The 12,223-nt window shown below is 44.6% G+C and overlaps 1 protein-coding gene across 4 annotated transcripts in view; it reads right to left on the bottom strand.

The window, feature by feature from the left end:
• Window positions 1-12,223, bottom strand: part of frmd4a (FERM domain containing 4A) — a gene marked incomplete at its 5' end in the record, with an annotated part of 31,678 nt that overhangs the window by 10,941 nt on the left and 8,514 nt on the right. For 3 of the 4 annotated variants that reach the window (XM_079277367.1, XM_079277369.1, XM_079277370.1), the window contains 10 exons: window positions 143-284; window positions 429-571; window positions 1,300-1,375; window positions 5,778-5,864; window positions 6,073-6,130; window positions 6,233-6,298; window positions 6,395-6,478; window positions 8,394-8,416; window positions 9,141-9,197; window positions 11,352-11,436. In XM_079277367.1, coding sequence (XP_079133493.1) covers window positions 143-284; window positions 429-571; window positions 1,300-1,375; window positions 5,778-5,864; window positions 6,073-6,130; window positions 6,233-6,298; window positions 6,395-6,478; window positions 8,394-8,416; window positions 9,141-9,197; window positions 11,352-11,436 — 821 coding nt within the window. Of the gene's footprint in view, window positions 1-142; window positions 285-428; window positions 572-1,298; window positions 1,376-5,777; window positions 5,865-6,072; window positions 6,131-6,232; window positions 6,299-6,394; window positions 6,479-8,393; window positions 8,417-9,140; window positions 9,198-11,351; window positions 11,437-12,223 lie in introns of all 4 variants that reach the window. The other variant, XM_079277368.1, reaches the window with a different exon arrangement.

Genomic DNA, 12,223 nt, shown 5'->3' with positions numbered 1-12,223 from the left:
ACCACCACACGTGCAAACACAGAGACCAATGTGCACACATGTCAGCCTTTCTCTCTCCCTGTCAGTCGGAGTTTCTTTCTCCTTCTCTTCCAAGCACAGTCTCACACACACACACACACACACACACTGACCATGTACTGACCTGACGAGAGCAGACTGCCACTGCTGCCACTTATAATTTTGCCCTTGCTTCCCATGTTTGCTAGTTTGGAGGTCTTCAGAGTCCCTGTTTCCGTGAGGTCGATAGCGATCTCATTCAAACTCCGCGCTGCATGGATCTTGGACTGGAGAGACAAAGGACAGAGATGGTTTGTCAAAGCACATCGTTAAGCAGTCGTTATGCCTGCTGAGTCTGCTGTGTCTCATGCACATTTCTAATCATGTCTGCGGTGTGAGTGTGTGAGTGTGTATGTGGTGGGCCTGCTGACCTTGCTCTGCTTGCGGTCCAGGTAGAACTGGTGTTGGCTGATGGCCATGGCCCAGATGGACTTGATGAGGGCAGGACAGGCGTACCACGTATGCACCGCGATGCCGCTGTGACCGAACGTCCTTCTTGTCACCGACGCCCTACAGTAAGAGCGGACACAAGGCCTCCTTATATACACTGAACACAAAAGATGGCTACATATTTACATATAGATATTTTTTTGCAAAGCCACACACGAAGTTCCCAATTGTTTACTCATCCTTATTTAAACAGACATCTGCAGCTAAGCAACCGACCAGCTCACCCTAATGACAGCTTCCTTACCGCTCTCTGTTTCACCCTGTCCGTGTCTTTCTCTCTCACTCCCTCCCTCCCTCTGTCTGTAGAATAACACTCCACATATACAGCCATGTTAAATAAACACCAGAGAGGTCACTTCCTCCGCAAAACAGCTATCGCGCAGCCATCTATCCTTCTGTGGTCAACTATCGAGGGTTTACCCTGTGTGTGTGTGTGAAAGAGCACATGTGTTGGCCGCACGAGTGTGTTAATAATCAGCCTATCAATCTGTGTCAGGCTCCGCCGGGACATCCCCAATATCTTGCTCTATTGCCAAGACAAATGCTGCGACCATTACTGAATTAGATTCCAATCTCTCCTTTTCTGCACTGCAGTTTGAAACGTTAACAAATTCACATATGGCACAGTGGTAATTTGTAGTAAAAGCTACTGGATGGTGTCCATAACTGAGGGAAAATTCCATCACTCCCAAATATTAGCTGGAGAAAATTCAATAGCAATAACATTCAATCACTGAAGTAGAACTGGTATCATGCAGTTCAACACGCTTAAATTTGTGTTGTAAATTTACCTTCTTGGGTCATGAACTTCCACTGAGAACTTCTTCTCTCTGAAGTAGAGGTTCTCCAACTGACGCCATTGGAACACCTGAGGTTTAGGAGAAACGGACACTCTTCAGGGCTGCTAAAATAAAAACATGCTTCACATTAAATCCACACAGCCTTCAGCCAAATCCTCCATTCTCTTCTGAGTATGTTCCAATTTGTTTTGAGAGAAAAGGCAATGGATACGGAGGAAGAGGAGAAAAAAAATGGTAGAAGCTGACGAAGAGGAGGAGTTGGGAACCGAGAAGGAGGTGGAGGGAGAGGACCTAGTCTGTGGCTCTCTGATCAGGTCCAGACCAGGCGGCCATGTCCACATCAGATCCCTTCGTTGGCTGACCTCACTCTGGAGAAAGACAGTGTGAGAGGGAGGAGGCTTTCTTTTCTTTCCTCTGCTCAGATTTGATTTTTTTCCTCTTTTCCGTCCTCTTTATTGAACCATCGGCTCCTCTTTAAATGGAGCCAAAGCCAGCTGGGCGAGAAAGTTTCCCCCCAGACGTACTCCACAGCATGTGTGTATCTAAAATCCTCCCAGACGCAGGGGAACAGGACGTGATGAGTGGGTGGGTGTTCACCATCTGTAGGCATGTGTGTGTGTGTGTGTGTGTTGGTGGAGGGAAAGTGTGTAAAGTTAAGTTTCCTCCTCTCCTGTAGCTTTGCGAGGAGAGGGAGGGGGCGTTAATGTCTCCCCTCCTCCTGACCCCTCCTCTCTACCTCAGGGACTGTGCTTCCTGCTTTGGGCTATGTGGTTGGGAGGTGTGTGTGTGTGTGTGTGTGTGTGTGTGTGTGTGTGTGTGTGTGTGTGTGTGTGTGTGTGTGTGTGTAATGAGGGGTCAGGGGAGGAGTGATGAAGGGGGAAAGAAGCTTTCTGTGGCCCCAGCAATTGAAGTGGCCTTGCTTTGTTTAGTCAGACCTCTGTGTACGCGCACATACACACATTCACCGAGTCTGTTTCTTGTTAGAGAAGAGAAGAGTGTGGGCTATTTCAGAACACAAGTGGGCCTGCATCTATCAGCTGGAGCTGACACACACACGCTAACCCCTGATGTGCACTGACTAACCATGACTAACAAAAGGAAAACTTAAGTCTGACAAACAGGACAAAAGAAGTGGAAGACCCAGCTATGACGGGATGAGGGAGGAATAGGGGAGAAAGGGAGCTCAGGGAGGAACAGGTCACAGTCCAGGAATTTTAACAGCCTGGGAAAACAATGGACGGAGGGATGAGAGGGAGGAAAGGGGAGGAGGGGGAAGAAATATGATGAAAAAAGTACGTAAACACAGCCTAATGTATGTATTGATGTGCTGTAAGGGTGTGTATGTGTGTGTACGTGTGTGTGCGCGAGCATGAAGAAAGAAAAGCGGCGCTCTTATCAAAACTGTTGCTGTACCGTACATTTTCAATGGAGTGTGAAGTGGTAATGTAGCATGGTGCTAAATATAGTGGGCAGGGTAGATAGTTAGTGAGTGAGTAAGTGTGTGTGTGTTGGCTACATATGGGCCAGAGCTGTGGAGATAAGATGGGTGTTTGTAATTGTGTTCAGGCACGAGACCACTGAAGCTGGAGAGAAGCTGCTGCGATGCTGCAAGTAGCCTTTGATGTTGCAGGAAAAGTTGTACATGTGTTCAAATATATCTGGAGTATCAAATCAGCAGTCACGTGATCTACAACGAGGTGAAATCAAATCCCCTTCAAGTTTAAAAATAAACATTTCTGCTGTGATTATGTGCTGTTTCAAAAAGTGGCCCAGTTACATGAGCCCAATAGCATGAATATCTGATAAAAAAACATGCTGACAGATTCTTTGTTAGGAAGCTGCTGGGTGCTTCTAGTATGAGGGTGAGGCTGCTGCGTGTATGCGCACATATGCTATAAATCCTCATCCTTTTGTCGGTACAACACTCGCACACAATGGCACGAACATGCACAAGCAGAGGAAGGGACTGGTCGTTATTCATAAACAAGCTGGGTGTTCATGTGCACAGACCCGCGTCTGTCTTATTATATTGTCTGTGCACCCGGGCAAAAAGCCATTTATAGATGAAAAAGGTCAGATCTGATAGAGTGTAAAGGTCTTTACCCCGGAGATTACAGGAAGAATAGGACGTTTAAAGAGCACATGTGAATTATTCTTTTCTAGAACTGGACCTGAGGCCTCAAAGGCCATTGTTTCACCCATGGGTGTGCAAGACTATATCCACCGTTTGTCATGGAGATGCAGATACACTCTGGAGGCACTTCCTGTTGTTTGTGTTTTGGTTGTGGTGTTTTGGAGGGATGGCATTTATGGAAAAACTAATCACAACAGGCTGTGTGTGCCGATTTGCTTTAAATGAAACACAGACTGAAGCTAAACTAAAGTCAGTGCGTGTGTGATCTCAATCCCCTGCAGAACATGAATCTATATGCAGTGTAATGCATGTGAGATGGCATTAGTTCAAACCATAGCTTTGTCTGATTGAACCTTCTGGCAGCTTCTTCACAGTGTTGACAGAAGCTTTCCCCTAAATCTGTCCATCAGGTAGTCAGTCAACACACAGACCCTATAATCTCTGTCGAAATGAGTCAGAACACACTAACGAGGCATTAGTACGGCGTGTGGTTGGGTTGTAAACGCCTGCCTGTGTGGACTGTATGTGTGTCTGCATGTGGCCTGCGGTAAGCAGAGAGGGAAAAGTATGTTAACGTAACCAAATAAATGCTGAGGCTGCGGTGGATGGTCTGCATTTAGAAACAACAGGGATCTCCCCCCGTAAAAAGAACTGACTAATTAAACACAACTGCCTCGAGAACACACGCCTATTCTACAGCACAACTTGAAGTCACTTTGGTCGTTTGTTAAGGGGAAAAAAAAGGCTGGTGTTAAAAAACGTAGATCTTTTTTTACCATGACAAAAGGCGGTAATTGGCCCATAATGTCTCATAATTAGTGTTCTGCTTCCCCCTCACTGAGTCACAGTGCTGAAGACCGGTGTGAGTCAGTGGTTACTGGTACTGGACTGGTTGATTGACTCACTGAATCAACTCTTCTTCTAGGTTTGCTGAAATAGCGATGATTCTCGTTAATACCAAAACATATGGAAAGCTCCTAGTGACCTCTATGAGCAAAAGGAGCACCATCCACCCTCTTCTCTCTGCCTTATTAGTGGAACAAACCTCACTGTGTTCATTGGGATTTAGTCTTGTGATGTTGCATTAACAAGACATTCAGTCCACAAATCTCTTTTGGGTCAAGCTCCTTAGACTACAATCCCACTTGCACGGTGAGGAGGCCCAGTCTGACTTTCTCTGCTCTTAAATGTGTGTGTGTGTGTGTGTGTGTGTGTGTGTGTGTGTGTGTGTGTGTGTGTGTGTGTGTGTGTGTGTGTGTGTGTGTGTGTGTGTGTGTGTGTGTGTGTGTGTGTAAGGGTGAAGGGTCAGAACTGAAGCTTAACGGACCAGTGACTCACACTGACTGCTGCTATGGCGGCTGAATGCTTGATAAGTCTGTTGTGTGGGAATGCTATCAACTCATTGTTCCCTTCAACTCCCTCTAGGATATCTAAAATCCCGCGATTAATACTTTCTTCTTATGTACTTTGTGTGATAAAAACACGCTGTTTGTGACCTTTTCACAGGTTTCTCAGCATGTTTGTGTCCGTGAATACGATGTGAGATAATGTGGACTGCACTTTGTTTTCCATCTCCAAGGTTATTCAACACCAAAGCAGATACAACAAATGGAGCACTGAGGAATGAGGCAAACACACACACACACACACACACACAAACACACACATATACACACACACAATGTAAGTGGCAAACAGGAAAGCTGTGTCAGACAGGAAGTATTCATCAGGATGGCGAGTTCAGTCCAATTCCTGTGTGTGTGTGTGTGTGTGTGTGTGTGCGAGAGTGTCTTGGTGGTCAGTCAGCATATGGAGGGATGCTGTTAACCCCATTAACACCCTGTAAGACAAGGCTGAATGTAAGGGACCAAGGCCCTAAAGACGACTGGAGGTCAGGGGTGAGGTAAGAAAGGCTTTCACAGACGACCCACCGGCTGCACCCACTGGCAGGAGAATCCCATTCATAGAAATAAAAGCAGCAAAGGATGCGAAACATCCCAAGCCTGAATGTCTCCAGACAGCAGTATCTGTACAGCGTTGTTAGCGCTCTTCCCAAACACAATATCCCGACTCACTTAATGGAGAAAATAGACAGTTGGGGCCATGAAAACATTTCCTTCTAAAGTAACATGTTTGTATTAATTACCCACTTGTCTACAGAAAGGTGCAAGAAGTAGGTGCCAAAAAGGAAAGATGTTGGAAGTCATGCATTCTACACAGAAGCAGACTCTTGTTTTAATACGGCTGTGGAAAATCACAACCTTTAGCAATTTTGGAAATAATACCAACTGATGTTTGAAAGCTCACTGAAAGAGTAACTGAAGAGATCATCTCACCTTCCTGGGTTTGACTTTGTCCTGGTGGTCGTACTGAAAGATGCCTTTGTAGCTCAGACCCAGCCACCATGGGATCCCCTGCTTGTCCTAAAACACACAACAGAGAAATACCTCAGGGAAGCTTGTGCATGTGCTTGGGATCGATGGAGAGAGAGAGAGAAAAGGAGAGTACAAATAGCTTTAAGCTCCAGCATATCTCCAAATCCCAAACTCCCCCCGTGCAGGTCCAGAGTCAACACAAATGTGTGTGGAGCGTGTGTGGAAACAAGAAAAGATGGAGTCGTAAAAACTGTACCTTAACACCATAGTAATGTACTCCATATGTGGGCAGAGACTCTACAATGCTCATATAACTGTGAGGAGCAGAAAGACAGACATGTAAGGGTTACATGTATGTACTGTTACGCCTTCCATCCAGTGAACAGACCCAACCACACACACATACACACACTTACTTTACAATAGCTTGCCCTCTGGACTGCCCGTTGATCTTCTTGTAATGCTCTATGACCCGGTCTTCACTGTAGAACAGTAAATAAAGAGAAAAGGGAAAGACATTAGGAGTGGTAAAAACAATACAAGTTGGTAAGAGTCCGGATAACTGACGAGCCTCTCACCAGTAAGCCAGAGATGGGTGCTCCTTCAGGGCCTGGGTGGGCAGACCAGGCAGCTTTTTCAGGTCAGACCTGGTTACATCATTACTGTGAGGGAGAAACCACAAGAAATGGTCAACACCACTTTTGCAAGAACAGTCATTCTCTGCTGTAGGCCGAACCGTTTCAGTCAAAGCCTGACGAGGCGATAGCACTGAACTGTAGAAAAGGGAACTCTTGAAATATTTAGTGCAAGAAGTTAGTGCAAATCTGAGTATTTCGGGGAAATGTCTTAAAAATGAAATGGTATCTGTGCTAATGGCCTTAATGCTCTCTATTTCAGAGACTGGACGCTGTTTATCTCAGAACAGCTGCAGAGACACTCAGGGGTAGGAAACAGGAGAGGGAAAGAGAGAGACAAACACAGACACAACCACACAAGATAAATAAAGGCAGATAAAAGGAGATAGAAATGTGATGGAGGAAAAGATAACCGCAAAGGCAGAGTAAATGAGACAGGGAACCACGCAGAGAAACTTGGCCCGAGATTGGGTTTTCAGACCTCCAGAAGCAGGAGGTCTTAATACCCGACTCTAATCCCCTAGAACTCTCTCCAGCCTCCACCAAGGCCTCGGAGGATTGGGGAAAGCCCTGGGAACATGGCAACCTATGAGCTGAAGCCCTGGAAGAGATCCCATTCACCCAGCCCGCCTGCTCTTCAACGTGTGAATGCAGCTGTGTGTCTGGATTGCTTGATATTCATTCAAGTAACTGTACTTATTAGGTATATGTGGTTGTTGGCACAGCTTTTGCATTGTTCTTGAGGAAAGGGCATGACAAGGGTTCAATCTGAACAAATCCAACATGTGCACTGTGTCACTGTGACATATTTACAAGTCACTAAATCACATGATAAGTCTCACGATCTTACTTTGCTTTCAACAGTTTGAAATAATACAAAGAGTCGACGCCTTTCCAATGCAGATTCACTCGTTGCTAGATTTATTGAACACCTGTGAAATGATTGAAAGTAGACTGATCCCACGAGCATCAATGGAATTACTCTTGGAACAAACAAAACAATTTCACATTTATTTTAGAAAAATGATATCGAAAGAGCCAATATATTAGCCAATCATATCAGTCACAATTGGTATTTTCCGAGGAGAAGCTGTGACAGATATACGGAGGAGGGGTGCAGTGTGTGTAGTAGGGTCTATGGAGTTTTTAGAGAAGGGAGGTATGTGTGTGTGTGGGACGAATAGGGTAAGGAAAGGGGGAGGAGGGAGAGAGGAATGTCTCCAGAGTGTGTCACATTCCAGCCCTCTGCAGGATATTGTGTTTATTTTCTCCTTTCACCGGCGGAAATGAGGTCAGAGGTGGTGGCAGCTGTAGTCTGTTAGCTGTGCTACAACAAAGGGCTGAGTGGATGAGCGATGGCAAATAGTTAGGCCAACATCACACAGAGGTTACGACATGTGGAACGTAGCTCACGGGGAACTCGCATATGACTGGAAAGCTTCTTTTTTTTTTTACATTTTCTGTTGGTATATTAGGAACATTTATGATGGCCCAATGGTGAGCCCTGTCATGAAAACTCCCAACAAAGACCCTCTGTCTTTCATTACACACAAACTGTATATAAACACACACATACACACACAAATACATGAAGTCCTTTGTCATGCTTTCTTCATGAGTGGCAGCACAGTCTGAACAGAGGGAACCAAAGAAGAACGAACGAAGGAGGGAATGATGTAAATCAAGCTCAGACACAAAGAGAGTTCTCGGTGATGCTCCTCAACGCTCAGGGGAGCAGAGGAGCGGAGAGACCGCTGATATCACTTCTATTGTTTAACTCCATTCTGAATCGACATGTATCAACCCAACCAACCCTGTCACCGGGGAAGAAACGGAGACAAAAAATGGGATATAAAAATAGGTAGCGAGCACTCCCAGCTACAACCTATACTTTCTTATATGTAAATTACATATCATCACAACTAGTTAGTGATATGCTTACCTGGTGAAATCTCCTTTAGCCTCCTGTCAAGCACAAAGGGAAAAAGAGAAGTAGTGAGAGAAGACAGGAAGTACATCAATGGATAAGAGCGCACCAAGCAGTGATTATAAAACGTGTGTTTATGTTCTGTATGTTCTGCTGTGCTGGAATCAGAGAGAAACACGAAACCTCCATCTGGAGTGAAACCTCTGAAGGCCTGCAGAGCAGATACCTGATACTGTGCATCTGCACCTGCATACAGAACACACACACACACACACACACACACACACCACTCAGCTCAGCCTATGTGTAACATGACCTTGCAGCATCGCGGTTAATGGACTGAGCAACTCTGAGAGAGGGATAGGAGAGAGAAAGAGCTGGCGTTGAGGATAATTTGTGAGGTATAAGAGTTTCCCCTCTGCTCTGTTATACATTAGCACTGACTGACTGCACCGAGAATTCAGATGGGAGCCAAGAATTCTGCTACCAACAAAGACAGTTGAGGTTGTTTAAATTTAGGATTTAAAACCTCCATGCGTCATTGCAGATTACTGACAGTTTGATGAGTGCATTAGATAATTTGTGTTTTAGTCAATGAAAATCAAAAGCTTGCGGAGACATTTTAGGAGAACGCTTTTATTGCAGAGTGATAAACTACTACGAGAATAACGAGTATGTTTGGCTGCATGTGCTGGTGGTGAAAAATAGATATCCACACACACACACACACACACACACACACACAAACACACTTAATCTTACTTGTAGAATAAAGGCAGCCACTTCGAAGACAATATCGCTGTCCATTTCAATAAGCTCCTGCAGGAAACAGAGAGAAGAGAGGACAGGGGTCACGAATGACACATTCTCATACTGCTCGCAGAGAGTAAATAAATAAAACACTAACTGTGCCGATGTTGGGAGTAAAAGTGGCCGTGCTTCTGATCGTCATCCATTTATATGAGATGGGTTGCTAGTTCCTTTCATCTACCGACCACTTCCCCTCTATTTTCCTCTCTCCCCTCTCTAATTTCATGACCTGTTCATGTGGATGGAGCTCAGAGATTAGTGGTAAACTGAGGGGCTTCAAGGTAGGCAAGGATGCGCTGGTTACTGATTACTCAGTACATTCTCCAAAGGTGCCTTTTAATTGTATTCCTTTTATTTTGGTTATTTGATGATATGTGGACATTCCTGAGGAAAAAGTAAAAGTCTTTGACTGAATGATTATTAGTGATGTTAGTTTTGTTGCTGCCGTTAGTGCATGTCGTGCATGTAATCATCGACCGTGTGCGCGTACATATACACGACAGGCTACGTGTGCATTGAGGGGGAGAAGGATAAGGGTTAGTGGGCAGTGAGTAGTGGGTCAAGTATGCCAGGAATGTTCTCTTTACAATCCACCATTTAATTGGTTGGGAGATCAGACAGGATGAAACACTAGACACAAACCCACCCTGAGTGTACCACCCACCGTGGCTCCAAATCCTCCCTTAGTGTGTGTTATTGTACTGAATGAGAACTTATACAAACACTGACAGCAGAGGGGGGGGGGGGGGGACATATATCCTGATCTACTTTATTTGAACTACTGAGAACTTGCAACATGTTCTCTAAAAATACAATTATATTTCTTTTTTTTTTTGCTCTCTTTCTGTTTGCCCCTCCCCCTCCACGGGGTCGTCGGGAGAGCTGGCAGAGAGATCTTTGGTGTTAAGCTGACCTTCTTATCAGGGTGACGTGAGATGAATGAGCAGAGAGGGATCTGATGTCTCCGTCAAGGACGTATTAACAGAGCTACTGGTGGGACGGAATCAGAAAGCTTCTGTTTGTGGGACAGTCTCGACTGGACTACTTGGTTTCATAGTCACTGTCTTTCTAATGGACACTGCAGCGTGACAGGTCCTCGCAAATGGAACAAATAGGCTTCAACTTGACAACCAGTGAAATTAGGCTTGCTTTACTATTTAACAACATTAGTCAAGGGAGGCACCCATTAATACCCCTTGCATAAAAAATGCACCATACTGAAGATGCATTCAAAACCTCCAACATTACAGGAGAGAACGACAATACTGTATTTAAACGTGTTGGATTTGGCTCTGATGAAGCGCACCACCACTGTCCTTAGATTGAATATTATGTCTTATAACATTATGGCAGTTCTCTCTCGGGCTTTGACTGGCCCATTGTTGTTCTTCAGGCCACATCCGCCCTCTTCTGGTCATGTCAAATAACTAATATGGAGGCCAATTTTGGAGAGAGTTAGAGGACTTCAATTGCAATGTACTGTATTTGGTTTACAGTAACGATGTTCATGTCACCTTCAGTGAAAGTAATTGTGTCTGATACTGTTATGAGTATATGAGTATTGAAAATAAACACAATCGATGTTTCCCCAGTGCCTTTTTGTCCGTAGTCTATATATACAGCATGCTACAAATAAAAATGCCTCTAGATAATAATATTTTATACTTAGCACATCAGTGTGCAGTTGGTCTTTTTTTGTGTGCGTGTAGTAGTAGTTTTGTGTGTTAGTGTTTTAACAAAGAGAGACCTAGTGTCGGAACTTGTGTTTTAGCAATTGCAAAAAACTGTAAAACGACATAAATGTGCGTCAACACAGAGAGATGACAGAAAGTGTGTCAAATGCTTCGCTAGTTGCTGGAATGTGGTGCAGCACATAACACGATGGGTAACAGCTGATGCCAATGGTTCACATTTTCTGCTTCACCAAATCAATGTGGAGCACCGAGGTCCAGGCAGGCCTCTTCATTTAGAGAAAGAAATGGGCGAATGAAATGGCACGCTTCCAACAACATAATTACACATAACTCGAACACTTCAACGTTATTCTCGTTGAGTATTCCTACCACCCATTGCTGTTAAGCCTTCAGGATTAACACATCCCTCCATCATAACAAGTCAACAGTAAAAGGACTACACATAATGGCAACACAATGAATAGTTTACCTTGTAGATGATGGATTTGGCATTAAGGAAAAACAGCTCAATAGTGGCATTGTCCTTCAGGTAAGATATACTCTCTATGTAGAACCTGAAAACATAGAAGTGGCATATTCAATACATTTGAAACAACAAAGGGAACAATTACACAAGTTGACCTTCAGTTCTATAAAAAAAACACCAGTGAGGCTTATCATGTATTTGCATCATAAACAAAAATAACACATTCATAATATAGGAGAATGAGTTAGACATGCAGGCTATGGTAGCGTCATGTGCAATGACCAAAGTGACCAGAGGGGGGCACACCATACCTAAAGCTGACCCTGTGTACCAACATCCTTTCACTTCCCATGAAACCAATTCCCTCTCTCACCATGGTGGCTGGCAATGATCCATTATTAGTTTGCTAGTGTGAGCTCATTCCACAATCTGAACGCACACACGGACTGAATGTGCACATGATGCACTCCACACACTGTCTGCCTCTCTGCATCATCAGCACTGTGGAGTGATTCCACATGCACATACAGTACTTACACGCACACACACACACATACTGGAGAGAGAGAAGCACAGTAACCCACTTCTGGCAGAGCGGTGAGGAGGAAGCTAACATCATAATGTCTTCTAAATTTAGCCCATGGATGCATGCAGAGCCAGAGGGGGAGCTAGGAAGCTACTCATTCTTCGCTTTTCTCTGCTGGAAACGTACGTCAAGCTATAACACACTAAACGGCGTGAGTAAATGACTCGATGTATCTCTACACGTGTGTGTAATGTGATGTAAGCACATGTTTCTATGAACACACGTGAGTGCATGTGTCGACGCGTGTGCTTATGAGTGTGTAGGTATTGAGCGAGAGGGATTGTAGGAG

Source organism: Melanostigma gelatinosum, assembly GCF_949748355.1.
Source record: "Melanostigma gelatinosum genome assembly, chromosome: 1".
NCBI classification, from domain to species: Eukaryota; Metazoa; Chordata; class Actinopteri; order Perciformes; family Zoarcidae; genus Melanostigma; species Melanostigma gelatinosum.
Note: the sequence above shows the minus strand (reverse complement) of the source record. Positions and strands in the feature narration are given on the sequence as shown.